This window comes from Indicator indicator, chromosome 3 (genome assembly GCF_027791375.1).
Source record: "Indicator indicator isolate 239-I01 chromosome 3, UM_Iind_1.1, whole genome shotgun sequence".
Taxonomy (NCBI): Eukaryota; Metazoa; Chordata; class Aves; order Piciformes; family Indicatoridae; genus Indicator; species Indicator indicator.
This window is the reverse complement of record NC_072012.1, coordinates 32204152-32221024: the sequence shown is the minus strand read 5'-3', so window position 1 is coordinate 32221024 and position 16873 is coordinate 32204152. Positions and strand designations below refer to the sequence as shown.

At 37.0% G+C, this 16873-nt stretch overlaps 1 protein-coding gene across 1 annotated transcript in view; it reads left to right on the top strand.

Moving 5' to 3' along the window:
* Nucleotides 1-16873, top strand: part of CPED1 (cadherin like and PC-esterase domain containing 1) — a 142388-nt gene that overhangs the window by 109701 nt on the left and 15814 nt on the right. Inside the window, exons 17-18 of the mRNA XM_054399458.1 lie at nucleotides 9010-9127; nucleotides 12873-13009. Of these exons, the coding sequence (XP_054255433.1) occupies nucleotides 9010-9127; nucleotides 12873-13009 (255 nt within the window). The remainder of the gene's footprint in view (nucleotides 1-9009; nucleotides 9128-12872; nucleotides 13010-16873) is intronic.

Below are 16873 nucleotides of genomic sequence, written 5' to 3'. Positions count from 1 at the left end.
TTTCAGCATCACCTACCAAGGCTTGTGCAGCAGAATAAACATCCTCACTAAGAACATTATTCAGAACTAATTATCTGGGTTTTGTGAGAGAGGCCTTGTTCAACTAGTGGCTGCTTGATTAGCTGAATGAAAAGAACATCCAGTAGTAAATTACTGTGAGCAGGCTGTTGGAGAAAGCATTCTGACTTCAATCTGCTCATTTGGCACTAACTGCATGCAATCTGTTTCTGCCCATGTGTGAAAGCTACCTGCATGCAGTCTGCTGTTCAGTAAGCCATCAAGCTGTAAGAAGACTGCATTTTCAGTCTGCTGTGGGCCAGAAGGCAAACCCTTAATCAGTGTCTTTTGAAAAAAGATCATGATTAGTAAAAATCCATGAAATTCACTTCTGTGATTATAGCACAAAGTGTACTGCAAATTCATTAGAATCCATTCTGACCCCAGTGTAATTTAGAAAATAAATTATTACGTGGCCAGATTTGTAAGAGTTCTAGGAAAACTAATTTGCCTGTCTAGTCTTCTCTCTCAGCTGTGTCTATTAAACGAGTATCTTGTGCTATGTAAAATTTACTGCTGGACATAGCTTTTAGAGAGCAAGGAAAATATTCTAACCCAAAGATTCCTTTGAATGAAATATGTATCGATTTTCAGCTTAAATTATTCCTTTATTACTTCATCCTTTTCATGGTAAACCAGAATGTGATAAAAGGGAAGTATAAATGATAACCAGATATTCTCTATAAATACATTTCTGTTTTGATACAGTCTTCATTGTATGCATTGTCCAAAAACCTTTAATTCAAATGATGACTGATTCCCTTTTAAGTATTGTATTTTTACTGAAGCTTTCAACTGTAGAGGAAGAAAGAGGAAAAAAAGCTCACCACTTCTTAAATCTTCACATTGTTTCACTCTCTTTTGCACATATAGAGTAAAAGTCATAATCTTCCTGTCTGCACTACTCTAGATTTATACAGCATCTTCTGAATATAAATAGCACTGTCCTTTGTCCTGGGCATTTGCACAGACTTTCTCAAGTGTCATATACACATTCTTAGATTTAGCCCTCATATTTCTTTGTGTATGCAAGAAGGTTCTAAACTTTACATAGGTAATAGATTTTTCATAAAATATTTGCTGGTTACCATTAGAAAGATTCCTTTAAATCTCTTTCTGCCAAGATCTTTGAACCTTGACTCACTCAAACATCTTAATGTCTTAATAAAAGAAGGGTCTGATATTTGGACAGAAAAGCCTCAGAGATGGACCTTTTATCAGAGATGGACTCTTCATCAAAGGCTCCTTTAAAAAAACAAAGCCAGAAGTGTCAGGCTGGTGTTTGCAGGGCTGCCAGCTGTTACGACCTGTTTTCCAGTGAGCTGCTGGGAAAGCACTGGGTGTTACAGATCATCCCTTCCTAGAGTAGGAGCTTTGCAACCAGTGCAAATCTATTTCACATGCCTCTTCCTGGCATGTTTCAGATGAGGAGCAGTAGTCACTTTCCACAAGATGGGCATCCCCAGGCTGAGGTCTGGCCCCACAGCACTCCCCTGTGTCTCTCTGTCTATAGCTGGGTGATGTTTTCACTGCAGACTGAGTATTGAGCAGACAAACCATTCATACCACTCTCACTGTAGAGCAAGCATAGGTCCTTTCACCCGGAGTATTGCTTTTGGAAGAGGAGGTTTTTTGCCTCTTGGGAGTTGACTTAAATGACTGGGCTGTTCAACACAATTGCTTTCAGGGTTTGGGCTCTGTGCATTCCCTGGGACACCATTAACGACAGGCAACATCAAAGTGTGCGGCTGTATGAAGCTGGCCATGTGCTCAGGTTCTTCAAACATGAATCAGTGCAGATTGTAAATATGCAAAGGGAAGTACCTCCTGTTGTCTCCAGATACAAATGTGCTCCTCATTAGAGTGAAGGCTCCACACACATGTAAACTTTGTCTTTACATGAAAGGCAGGAACTTGCTGGGCTTTATGGCCTTGTCTGAGAAAAGAGTATCAGAAGTCTTCCACATGGTGTTTCTGAGCCTCTAAGTGGTTTCCTCTATCATGCCTTGGAGGATAATTTCTGCATAGAACAGTGTCTGCACTAATTCCTTAAAAAAAAAAAAATCATCCTGTAGCCAACATAATATAAATAAAGTAATAAACTTTTATGTCTTCATTTCTGATTGTATTTAGTCAAAATTATTTCCTTAGCTTTTTTTTTTTTTCTACTTTCCCAAAGTAACAGTTCTTGAAATCTTGCTGTCAGTCTATGCATGGCTCATTAGTACCTTTTCCATCCTTTGGACTAATTTAAGCCAAGACTAATTTAGACCAAGAAAGGAAATTCCAACATTCTAATTCACTTATTTCACATCATCATTATCAGAAGTACTCCTATTGAACTGAACTTGCAGAACTTTTGCATCCTGTTTGGCAGTCACTAATTTGCTATTCATCGTGAATATTTTACCCCCCAAAAAATTAATGTGACATTCCTTTTTCTCATTGTCCTGGTGATATTTTCTATGTCCACTAGGAGAACCTTAAGAGGATGGTGGCAACTGAGTGAGCTAGGAGCTCTATCCCACGCTACTCATAGCAATTATCTGCCCAAGCTGATACAAAAATTAAGAGGTAGAGTTGTGAACTAGACCCAAAAATTGTAAATCTGTCCTTGGAATAGTATACCCCAAGCCCTAAATTAAATTAATTGATGTTCATGAAAGGTCTACAGGATTTGGTGCTAAAAATGAGAAAGAAGTATCTTTGGTATGGTACAACTCAAAACACTGAATTCAAACCTGCAAGCCTTGCTACTGTGAAAAGCAGTTTTAATAGTAACTTTAGCAGATGTATAGGTCATTGGACCAAGTCCTTGGCTAAGAAATGTTTTTTCAGTGCATCGCATTCATTGTCAGAGTATTTCAATTTCAGTGTTCATGAATGAAAAGTAATGCTTTTCACCTCATTCTTTCATACTTTTTTATACTTTCTGAATGTAGTGATAGCTACTCACTCTGAGAAGGTCTGCTGTGTTCATCATGGCTGTGATATAAAGGTCTTGGTCTAAAATCAGAGGGACAAGCGTAGAGCTCAAACACCTCCTGCATGCAGAAGGTGAATAGATCTCTCTGCAGTATAAACTGTGAATGCCATATACCCTGAGCATAGCAGGGTAGAAAACAGTGCTGTTCAAAACAGCCACAAGAAAAGATGGGGGGAAGAGGAGGATTAGGGGGGAATCCAAAACTGATGTGGTTCTAGAAATCTCCAGGCCCACGTTACCATCTAACTTTCTAAATTAACAGACCACAAGAACCTAAAATAGCTAAACACCTATCTCTTTATCTGCTATTCCATGTTCCTGTTTTATCTTCATTTTGAGGGAGGAAGACACACTAAATTCTTTTCATTCTTTTTTTCTTACTTTGTATTTTTAGTTTACAGCACATACAAGCTGGAAATCATCACTGTTGTGTCTTGGCAAAAATATAATTATTTGCATTAGGAAAACAGATTTGCTAAGAAAGAACATCTCAGCTTTAAATACTGGGGGGAAAAATTAAATCTGTAATTATCTATAGGTACAGCTTGAAACATTTTCCAAAACACATTTACAATATTTTATTCTTACTGGAATTGGATTTCACATTTAGCTGTTTTGCTTCAACTAATTCTGAGCTGTTCAGAATCATAATTCACAGGTCTCTGTTAGATTAAGTGTCATGCTTTTTAGCCCTCATATAAATATTTTTGTTCTATGGTTCACAAATGTAGAACTTTATTGACTGTGAGCAGGAAGGCAGATAGAAAGTCTAACTGACATCATATGTAATATTAACATGATGTAAAATGGAATTGAATCAAAATCCTTCATAGATTGGAAGGATTCTTTTATATTCTCCACACACATAAAAGATATTAAAATAGTGTTATGAAAATAGCAATCTTTTATAAGTTGTGTTTATTTCTCAAAACAATTTCTTAGCTTTCTGTGAGGCTAGTATTCTCAGTGCAGAGGAAGCCACTTTGTATCTGCTCTAGTGTCAGGTTGGAATTTGTCCGTATAATCTGTATCTGCTCTGAGGCTGTTATCTTTGTAGAGAGGCACTTACTGGGATTTTAAAAAGTTGCTTAGCAGAGAGAAAAGCTGTTGTATAGATATGGCATTCTTCTGTCACTGGTTGAAGCACACTCCCCCTAACCCAAAAAAAAATTCTATGCAGAAATTTGTGATTGAGAAAAATCCTACAATTCATAGTGAGTGTGTATTCTTAAGACAAAATAATAAAAATTACAGCAATTACATGAATAGTGCAAAGAACTTGAAAGCAATTTAGACCGATGGCTGCACTTTGTCCACATTTCACACTGTTCTCTGATGTCTGCACCATGCCTTGACAATATGGCCAGTATCTCAGCTTTTCATATGACTCCCAGTCTCCTGCTGATGTTTGTGCACTGCATGTTCCGGCCCTGTGAACACCCAGACTCCTAGTGTTTTTATGGCCCCTAACAGATCTGTGTGGAACTGAACATCTCATAGTCTTTTAATGTGTTTGGGGGGTTTTGTGACAGTGCCTTTGAGGTCATTGGGGAAATATAATCCCATTTTTGCAGGTGGAACACATTAGGTTCCTTAGAAAACATACTGGTGGCAGTTTCTTTTCTTTAAAACATATCTGCAGCACACAGACATATTACTCCATAAATTCAACTCATGAATCTTTCATTTTCTTTTTAATGGATTGGTGAGGCTTTTGGTGCAGGCATTGTCTTCATCGCTATCTTCCTTGATGAATCATAACAGCCATTATTTCCCAGCCAAAGGCAGTAGTGAAGTGAAGTTTCTTGGGAAGCATTCTAGAGCTATTTGGGTGTTGCACTGAACCAGCTTGAACCTCTGAATCTTTGGAGATTCATCTATCACTGAATAATACTGCCAGACGGTGGGAGACAGCTGAATAGAAGTCAATATGCCAACTGTTCCTTCATTTATTACTGCCATATTAATAAAGTTGATAGAGTGGAACTAATCCATCTGCTCACAATTTGTTCCCTAGCAGTAAGACACTATTTCATGATCTATTTGACTGATTTTATTAGAATTCCTTCCATAGCATCATTTTTAATCACTTCTCATCCCATTTTAGTTACATGTAAAATAATAGAAAAAGATGGGCTAAAGGGATATGAAAGGGTTTAATGAGAAATTTGGGTCAACTTAAATAGAGCCAAATCAAATAAAATTGTGAACAGGCTTAAAAAGGCCAACAGAAAAAAATTACCTCTGTCACAGGAAGTTTCATTCTGTCATGTCTAAAATGTAAAAAATCAAAAGAAATAAGGTAGCCCCAGCAGCATCATAAGATGAGTCAGGGTTGCAGAGCCCCAGGGTCACCTGCTAGGCTGATGGGCAACCAAGGGAGTGCAGAGTCAGAGTTCAATGAATGGAAAGGTCTCCTCCCTTCTTTGCGAAGAACAAGTCAATGAGGTATATCTCATCCACTAGTTCATAGACAGGCATGGGCTCTTGACGTTAAAAAGATGCAGCATTTTGGCTACACGTTGGTTGTATGCAATGCTAGGATATTCTTGTGAGCTTAGTTATATTTCTCTTGTTGTTTAGTTTAAACTATTCTGATGCACTGGTCCTTTATTAGTCTGGTAGGGGTACCATTTTGTGATTTGGGCAGGATGAAATTTCAGACATGAGTACCTAAGCAGAAATTACCTGGTTTTTCAAAGTGCTGGGCCCACCATTCCCATTGCTCACTAGGGGTTTGAGACAAATACAAGACTTACACTGAGAAAACTGAATATAGAGCCTAGATACAGGCATCCTGGTTGAGAGTTTCCAACGCATTCAATTCATTAGCCTGAGTCTACTTTCTCTGAAAATGACAGTTTTAACAGCAGCTTTGAATTAACAGAGTTGGGGTATTACAGAAAAATTCTGAAAATCCTGCCTTCCTGTTTTAAAATGCCTTTTTGAGATGACAGGTAGCAGCAGCTGTAGATGCTAAAAATTATTTTAGTTATGTGGTGCTCTGTCACTGCTGTAACACTGACTGTTCAAACAAATACAATTTGTCCCTATTCAATATGACTTTTCCCAGTAAAATTGTGGAGATGTGTGCTGGGGAGGACAACCTTCCACGACAGTGTGGCTGGCAGCCAAGGGTTTGGGGAGAAAGTCTCCTCAGGGCTGGGGCTGGATTTGTTCTGGGGCACTCTGGGGTCTGTGCCTTCCTAGTGGTGCATTGCTGGAGAAAGCAGGCAGCTCCTCCTCAGCCTCATGACATTGTTGTTAATGGTACTGTCCAAGGAATGCAACCAAAATTGATCTTTGTTTTAAAAAAACCCTAGGCAGAGGTATGAACAAGAAAATCCCTGTTAAGCTATTTTATGGCACTATGTTGAGAGCAACGTCAGTACATTCAGGAATTTCAGGCTTCCTTGTAAAGTCCTGTACAAATTATTTTACTGCAAGGCAGGAGCTTTCTGATGTTAATGTTGGTTGAAGTAACAATGTCAAATATCTGAACAGTTTCCAGACCCAGAGCATCCAAAACAGCACCACATTTTAACTAGAAGATACCAAGTCATTCAATTTGTCATAACAGCTTTCTCTAGTTATAGAGCATTAAGCAGAGAACAGGACAACTGTACAAAGGAACCCACACACATCCGCTATTTCTCTCACCTTTTGTACACAAAAATTGCTTTAACCCTTTGGAGTCAGTGGGAAGGGGTTTTTTCTTTGCTTGTGTCATGGGTTAAGATGAATATTTGCTGCTGTTGTCAATGCAATCCACTTGCTCTATGTGGCATCAGCTGTATGATGGGTAGAGGAGAACCATTGTTGTTTTGTTTTCACTGTGTAATTTAATTAAATCAGAATAACAGTAAGACTGCTATTTCACTTTTTGATTGTATAATCAACACCCATCAATCTTTACTAGGTTCCAGGATGGATTCATATCTCTGTCTATATCATTCAAATTTCACCTTGACAACATTAGGACATACTTGTAATTTGCTCATTGGTTCAGCTTAGAGATAGCATCCTAGATGTAGCATTATTTCATTAAAACAGTGAATGTTATTGTATGCCAAATTAATTTAAACATGATTTCAGAAAATAGAAACAGACATCAGCATGAATTAAATGAAGAATAGATTAATGAATTATTTAGGTTGGTTTGTTTTGTTTGGTTGGTTTGGGGGGTTGTGGTGGTGGTGGTATTTTTGTTTGTGTGGGTTGGGTTTTTTTAGAAATTACATTTTACTATTCTTCTGGTTATAAGAATATTGTTTCTTGAAAAGATCACACTCCAGTAACAGTGTATTTCCATTTAAATTGTTTGTTATTAGTACTAAGCGCATGCAATGCTTTTAAAAGGCAAACTTTGAGTTATTGAACATTACCATAACTAATATTCTGTTTAGCTGGAAAGGGCCTCATCTGCATTTTTCTTAGCGTATTTAAAAATAAAAACACTTTAAGCAATGATTGCCATGGTTAAAATTTCGTAATATTTTCTCCTTTGCCATCAAATTCTCCTTTTTGCTATTTTAAGTCCTACTTCTATAGTCTTTGGTTTGGGTGGAAAAAGAACTCATTTTCTTCTGGTGACCTTATCACAATACAGAAATGAGTGTGAGGCAATTAATTATGAGATAATACACACTTTATTAACTTAATGCTGACCCCAGGATGCTCTTATCTTCTGATGAAACAACTGGCAAGAGCACCAGTTTGGGCAATGCATTATGGAGGATAACTCTTTTTACAAATTTGAAGAAAGATTCACCTAAACTAATGTAGGTGTATACCTCTGAGTTGTTCAAAACCTGTAATGGTTTAGTGCAAGGTCTAAACTACCTGCTCCCCCAACACAAAAGTGAGGGGAAGAGGAACATACACACAATTCGGGGCTGAGATAAAGAGATAAAAGTTTAATGTAACATAAGATACCATTAGCACAATGCATAATTACCTTAGCTAATAATCTAATTAATCTAATAAATGCATAATTACCTTAGCTAATAATCTAATTAATCTAATAATACAATGCATGGTTACCTCAGCTTAGCCTATTTGCAGAATAAGTGCAGTGAAATACACAGGGGGAAAAAAAAAAACCCAGCACACATCAGAAAACAAAAACCCACAGCTACCTGACTCCCACTTGTTCCGCCATCATGCCTCCAGAAAAGAGCCCCTACCCAAGAAGCCAGAACCCAGAAGCAGCAACCAGAACAGGAAGGCTCCAATGTTGCAATCTGAACTTCAAGCCCCATAACACTTTGCTCCAGTTAGCACTTTCCATTTTTGAAGCTGGCATGACTGCAGTATTGTATGAATAACAGCAGCAGGTTCAGTTCTATCCATGAGAAAACTCTTGCTACAGTTGAGGGAGAAAGGCATTTTAAGGATGTGATTCATTTTATCCTGACATGCACAACTAAACATATCCCAGGAATGCTATTTCTCTGCAGAAATTACAAAGGAAAATTAGACTGAGCAGCTCATGAAACTATATATACTGCAGATATCTAAAACTACCAAAATATTTACCCAATGACACAAGTGCTGTGATGTCATTTGTATCAATGTCAATGGGTGTTTGAACACCATAACTGTACAGCACAAAGCTGATACAACCCACTACTTAATATGTAGGAACCCACATGTGTTAAAACTTATGGTAGAGAATCACTATTTATCTAGATGTTTATTCTGAACTTTTTGGGACCTAGCAGCACCTCTAAGATTTCAATATAGGATAATCAAGTTTTCTGGATACTTCCAAAACCATTGTCTGAAAGGAAACAGGGTTATAAATGTCACATTAAACATTTATACTGAAGAGCAAAAAAATAATTAATTGCAGAACCAACCCCAAATAACTTTTCTTTTTCCTCTTTAAATGTCCTTGAAAAGGATTTCGAAGTCATATGGATGGGTGCATTGCTGTCATTTTCACAGATTTCATTTTAATTCAGGACTGTGGCTCTCGAATTCGTCCAGAGGAATCTTGTGGCTTGCAGCCTCTGTCTCATGAATATCTCTCTGCAATTTCACAGACTGTTTTTAAGACCTGTGAAGCTGGAGACATGAAAGGTTTGTGCTTGATACTCTTTCTTCCGAAAATTAACTCATACACCTCAAAGTAAATCTGGAAATAAAGTTTCCTCGTTTCTGTGGGCATATACACTAGCCTATGGGTAATAAATTTATCTAATCACTTGCAATATGTACAGATTTTAAAAATCAGCCTAATTAGTTTATATGACAATTTTTTGTTCAAGTTTCTAACGATTGATGCACTGCTGATTGTGTTCTTGTCATATGGGCTTTAAAATATATTGAAATATTTCCATCAAAACTATTTAAAATAAAAATGCTTTATTCTAAATGAGTCTATCTACTCAAAAGAAAAATAGCTTCAGAAAGAGAACACATTTTGATCAATTTGAATTTTGTATTTCCCCTTCTGTAACATAAAGACAAAAACCAATTTACAATTCCAATGAATGTGTGTGGATATTCATACCTTAAAACCAAGATGGACAAATCAAACATACAATAACTCAATACAATCGAGACATCCCTTTGGTTTAGTTAGAACCTAGATTACAACAGATGATCAGACAGATGTTCATATTTAGGTCACACCTGCATGAAGACTTATGCAAGTACTTTCACAAATCTGAGTAATCTACCAGACTGCTCAGGTGTGCAATCTTACTTATAGCTTAAGTTGTTGCTTAACTAGACAATAAGTAATTTTGTTCAATTCTTTAATAAATAAATTAAAAATAGCCCAACACTCCTGTATAGTCTACTAACAACTGCATTTTATATCTTGCTATAGGAGCAGCTTTGATAAAAGCTGATGAAAGATGCTAAAAGAAGGAACAAAACTATGAAATTAAGTGTACAGCCTTTAGAGGGTTAAAACATTTAAATTTATGGTAGCGTTTTTTACATATGTAGTAAACAGTCCTAACAAATTATTTTAAAAATATATTTGTTTTCCACTCCATTTCAGGGAGGACTGGTAATGCTTAATTTCATGTCTTAAGTAGATTTATATATGCAACAGATTAACTGCTCTAATGAGCAAAGAATCCATCTTACTTTTGCTCTCTCTGTGGAAAATTCCTAGGTACAGGCTTTCCTAAAATTTTAGGTTTACCCATTTTTAATTTAACAATAAACTAACAGCAGCTCCCTTTTTCCTTCTCTCTTTCATTGAACTGTAAGTAAACTTTCATGTGCTTGGTAGAAGGAATGCTATCACTTTTAGCTGAAGCACCAAAAAACACAGGCTGATGGCAATAGTGCTGAAAGCTATGTTGCATGCTGCTACCTTACATAAATGGAGAAAAAGCAACTTATAGTTGAAATAGAAAATCAGCTTAATTTACAAACATTTTTTCCCCCTCCAACCTCTTGCCTTCTTTTATTCATTTTATCTTTTTACATTATATTATTTTTGAAGGCTGCGAATGCATTACTATGTAGTTACAATAGGAAAAGTTCATAATAATCGGGTTATGCATCAGTTTACACACATCCTTGAAAAACATAGGTAAATATAAAACCTGCAGCTATTCTGTTATCATCAAATCACAGTGTTTCCAATAAACAGTTTATCACCATATATCCTTGTTAGCCAATTTTTTTTACATTTTCCACTAACCTTTACCATATGACAACAATTATTTATTTAAAAATACCTGGTCAGCTATTGAATATAAACCAAACTATTAAAATAAGATTTTTTCAGTTGCTAAAGTTTAAACTTTTATTGTTCAGATGTTTCAGCACCTCAATGTTCATGTTATGTAGTTCAACTTTTCTAGTTTATTACATAAAACCAGACCAACTCATAAATGTAAAGGATGTCAAGAAGAAAATTCCATAAAATCAGGGATCTCAGATATTGTAAACGTTGCCAGAAATTGTATGTATTTAGTTTGAAAGAAAAATTACATCAGGAAAAAATCTGCCCAGTTTTTATATAATTTTAAAATGTAAAATACTACATAAAACAAAATTCAGATAATTTCTGAGGAATTCTAGGGTAGACATAGGATGCAAACAATACAAGTTTTTAACTCCTCTGAGCATGGAGCATTGGCCAGCTCCATCTCCCCCCTTGCACCCTACCAGCATGGTCTTGAGCATCCCTTCTATTTCCTCAATGCTGAGTTGGGCTCCTTGTCCATGAGAACCAGAGCATCTGGGTTGTGTTCACTGCCCCACAACATGATGAAGTCACTATCCAGGCTTTTATTTAGGCTCACTGTGACATTATTTGCTACACATCCTCTGCAAGAGTAGCTGAGGGTGGGGTGAGTGTGTTCTGCACTGGGCAAAAGTAGCATCAGCTGCGGAGGCTTTGGAGCAGCTGAAGCTGTGTGGGATATATTAAGCCCTTAGATGTATCAGAGCAGGCTCCCATACAAACAATTTTGATGCTTTTATTTAGAAGAATTTCTTTACCTGCTAGGACAACTCACACTGCTACTTACCCAAACATACACTCTTGGGACTTTTGCTCAGTGCAAGCACAGGCTGCCTCCCTGGAAATTCCATTGCTCCTCAGGTAGCAGCTGACTCTCCCAAAGCCATGGGATCCTGCAGGGTTACTTCAATCAGCCTCCCACTCAGTCCCTGGCCCGATAAATGTCAATAAGCAACAACCTTGGGGTTTTGTTGTGACTTTGTGTGCAGCTGCAATCTGTCACATACAGCAAAGCACACCCAGCTGGCTGCTGAGCTGCTATCTGATGGCAGTGATGGTCACAAACTAAGGATAGGTCTACTCTGCAAAATTTGCTTTTGGAGCCATTTACTGGGCTGCGGTGAGAAAGCTGACTGTGCTAGCAATGCCAGATAGCATTAACACAAGGACCTGAGGGCCTCTGCACTCTGCCTTGTCTAATGCCTTTCATCAGAGCAAAAGCAGGTTTTGCTGGCAGAACTGCATAGACTGTGTGATATTGTTACCTTGGTGCACTTGTATGGTATAGAAAAAGTGTTTTATGTGTTGGTCTGAATAGAAAGGCAACTCAGAAGTTTTCTGTCTTTCTTTAGAAATTAAATTTCTCAGAATTCCAATAGGATTTTGGAAATAAATAGCTTTAGAAAACAAAAAAAAAAAAAAAAACCCAAACCATTCAACATTAGTTAAGGGGTGCTAAAACTCACTTACTTGTTAATCGCAATTTATGCTCTTAATTTGCAAAATAATTTTTTACAATAGGGACCAGGCTCTAATAAATCACATTGGTTATTCATCTCATCTTACTTTCACCTTCTAAAATTTATATATGTGATATGGGACAGTGCTTTGAATTCTTACAAATTAAGGAAATTATTGTTTTGAGGGAAAGTCATTGTCTCGTTTCATTTTCCTATCAGGGGGCTTTCAAAGTCTAGCTTCAACCAGCCACTCAACTTTTAGATGATTAGTTGGAGATGAGAATGAATCTGGATTTTAGACACTTCTGAACATGAGTATTTTCTTTTTGCATTCAACCCTCTCACCCCACCTCCCTTTCTCATCTTCCTTCTGTGGAGAAAGGACAAGCTGCTATGAGAAAGGCAACATGAACTGAGAAATTAACTCACAAACTGTCAAATTTGAACGTTCACAGCTCAGTAAATCTCCCACTCTACCTAAATGAGAAGGGCACAACACAGAGGAAGGAAATAGTCCCTTTAAAGGGCTGGTGGGCATTTAATTTAAGGAAACCTCCCATGACAAAATGCTCAAAAATATCTTACTTGCTATATAATAAATCTACTCACAAAAGTACAGAGGAGGTTTTGACAGCCTATTGCTGTTTTCCAGGGCAGTGGATTGTCCCTTGCCTCAGCTGTTCTGACAACAGGACCTGCGACTGGAGAGAAATAACATGGCAGCCCCATGGTTGCCAGTACTCTGTGCTAGCTAAGCCTGAACTCCAGCGCTGTGTGGAGGGCAGAAGGGTATGTAACAGATCTTTCATTTTTGTTTATTTGTCTGGATATTTGTGTCCATGAACTTTAAAAACAATTTTATGATTGACATGCAAGAAAAGTAATTTTATATTATAACTGGAAAAAGATTCAGATGGAAAATCCACAAGGATGGAAACCAACTGTTATCCACAGTTTTAGCCTCATATGCAAGTCTGCTGCTGTTTCACATATGAGCTTAGGTCACACTGGTGGAGTCTCAAGACCTTTGGTGTATATGCCTACCAGTTAAACCTGCAATGAGTATATAAGGACTGTATATGGATGATGGATTTGCATTGTTGTCTCAGTTTGACTCACACATGACATGCAAGTTGAGTTTCTTCTGCTGCATACCTAATGCATGGCAATGCTTGTGCACACTAATCTTACCAAATCTTCTTGCACATTCTTTTCTTGTAGTGAAGCTTCTAAGCTTGGAAATACAAGGTCTCCTTAATAAGCATGCTATGACTGTAAAACTGTTGAGAGAGAGCTCTGATCAGAGGCTCAGGTACCTTACTGAGGATACAAGTATCCAGAAAGTAAGTAATTAATTGTCATAAAAATTTTTGTAGTGTATTGCCTAGGTAAGAAAACACTAACTAAAAATGGCATTTATATAAATCTGACAGCATTTCTATGTAGACAAATAGAAAAATAATCACATTTTAATTAACATTTCCTCTTTCTTTTCTGGTAATTTCTTGTCCTGCACAAAGTATTTCATTGCCATTTGGCTTTATTTTGTCCTATGGCTTTCTCCAATACTATAGACCTGTGGGACTTTGTAACATATTTTTCTTTAAAAAAACCAAACAACATACATTTATCTGACAGGGGAATACATAGAAGTATTTTTTGGCTTTGCTTTGGTCTTTAACTTCAGTAGACATTGAGCTGCTTCAATAAGCAAATGCTCTTTGGTCAGACAACTGGATAGCAGAGGAACGTTGTGCCACAAGGATGTAGATTGCCAGGGTATGGCTGGGAGGATTATGCTGGTGTTCCCACCTCCTGAATATGACCACTTACCTTCACCAGTGTCAAAAACAGGACAGCGTTTGTTAAAAAGCCATTGAGACCAAGTATATGAAGTGAATGTATAGAAGCTTGATTTGTTAATTCAAAATCCAGTGTGTTGACTCTCTGAGGTCAATGATCTGTTCTAGTGTCAGATGAGAGCCAGATCCTGTGTGATCTACATTAACATCATGTAAGAAAAATCTCTGTGAAACTAATTGCACTTGTTTCCCATTCTGCATCTTTTGCAAGAGGTCTTCTGTCATTGGCTGATAACCTTCACTCATCAGGAGAAATCTGATGAATCACTTCTGTTACCTTTGCACAGACGTCCATTCAACTTGTTTACTCTTTAAAGTCATCACTCTAGCACATGCTCCTTTTTTGCTATATTTCTCCTTTATCTTTCCCTCTCATGTTACTTTTGTCATTATTTTGCAGTGTTTTTAACCTTGTATAGCATTTTGCAGTAGCATTTTTGCTTCTTTCACCAAATAAATAAATGTAGAGCCTGGATCAAATCCCTCATGTCATTAGAACTTAAGAACTAAGAGAGATTTTCTTAATACTTAAGTCACATGACTAAAAGTCATACTCTGCTTGGGTGATGAGGTCAGCTTCAGAATTACTTTACACAGCCAACTTTCATGTCTGATATTAAAATTGATTTGTTTTTCAAGACCCATCTAAAATTATCATCTTCTTTCTCTATAACAGAAATTAATTTTCCCTGGCTATGACTACCAATTGATTTCACATCATCATTAACTGCTATTTCAGTTTGTATGCATAAAAAGCCATGTTTGAGCTAGGTTCTTTCTGCTTCATAAAAACAGAAGACCACCTGTAGTGAAACAGTAACACTCAGATTGGTAGACACACGAGAAATGATAAACATCCATATAAACAGTTTGTGAGGCATTAGTTTGCTTTATGAGGTGTTAGCAGGACCAGTCTGTCATATGTTTGCATCTGTTTGCATTTCAGGTACAGTAAACAGGAAAATTAAGGTGATTCTGGCTGTGCAGTTTTTCAGTCAGTCAATTTTTCATATCTGCAGTTATTTTTCTCCTCCATATTGAACTTGAAGTAATGGTAGTGAGATGTAGGCTATGCTATTCTCAAGGAATTCCACAAGTATTTCTGATTGAATCAAAGGAATAGGAAATCATAATAAAAATATTACATCTTTATTATGTTGGATCAAAAAAATTCTCTGTAAATGTGACTAATAAATGAGGTTATGCTGCCATACTTATACAATTCTATTAAGACATTATCACAGTACATTAGAGGTTGGAAGGGACCTCAAAGAGATCATCAAGTCCAATCCCCCTGCAAAAGCAGGATCAGTTAGGATAGTCCATACGGGTTTTGAAAGTCTCCAGAGAAGGAGACTCCACGACCTCTCTGGGCAGCCTGCTGCAGTGCTCTGCCACCCTCACTGTAAATAAATTCCTCTGATTTTTGGTATAAAAACTTTAAAAAATAGATGAAGGAAAAGGACTTGTAACAGGCAGCTATTTATCCAATTTGGAGCACACAGAAGGCTGACCTCAATAGAAAGGGGAATATGTATTTTGTTTATCATTGAGAAATACTGCTCAGAGTTTAGTCTTATAATAAAGTACCATTGAGTGTAATTAAGACAGGAAATATGAAAAGGCAATGTTTACTAGAGTACTTAAAATTCAGCTGTTAAAACAGGAATTTTAACTTATAATATCTTAATAATATTTCAGACTTAAGTAGTGTTTTGGACCTAGATGTGTTTAAATTTCCTAAGTGTAGTTAATTTATAATGATAAGTCTGGTTAAGAAGTGAATTCCACCATGCTTACACAATCTTTTAAAGTGTTTACGCTATAATGGAATTTTGCACACAAAATGTTTGCAACAGAAGACACTGAAAATATCTGTCTGCATGAAAGTGTTGTTCTTTGTCTGGTAAAACAATAACATTATGTATGTCTGGTCATTTAGTCATCCTGCAGACAGATGCCCTATTGACCTGAACAGTACATGAATAATCTTTGTGCCAGACCACAAAGAAAATGAGATATGGCATATTCTACACATTTGAGCCATAATTTTAGTTATTACTGTCATAGACCTAAATACAGAATCATGCCTAGAGTCTTTTCTTCAAATCACATTAAATGCCACATGGCACACACAACTGCAGTAAGTTCATGCGATTGTATAAAAAAAAATGTGGCCATAGCTGCCACACATTCAACTACAAAGAATGATTATTCTAATTCATCAAAGCTGTTGGGATGGTTGAAGAACTTAAGTTTTCTTCCTGGGGCCAAATACCACTTGTTCTAGCATTTGAGTCTTCCAAGCATTTGCTGAAAATGAAGCTGACTTGCAAAAGGTGGACTTCAAAAGATGCTGCATGATGGCCTACATACCACAACAAAATGTGCACGCCCAGCTCTGCACGAAGACAGTTAAAGGCAGGTAGAATTACCTACAAATATTATCTTCTTCCACACTGATTATTTTTTTTAGGGAGAATAAAAAGAATTTGTTTATTTTTCCAGGATTTACACATCTTACAGCATGGTTGAACCAATAGTTAGAAACAGATTGTTGGATGCAGACAAAGTCTAAATGAGCAGCTGCTCTCTGTGTGCAGATTTGTTGGTAATATGTTCTACATGTTCCAGCTTGGAATACATTGGATTTCTAGGAATGTATACTTATCTTTCCGTCTGAGATCTTCTCCAGGCTTATGGGAGAGCATTCCCTTCAGAAACCCAGCAGACACAATCTCCAGAGTGTGACCACTGATACTCTCTTGTGACAACTACAAACAAACATCAG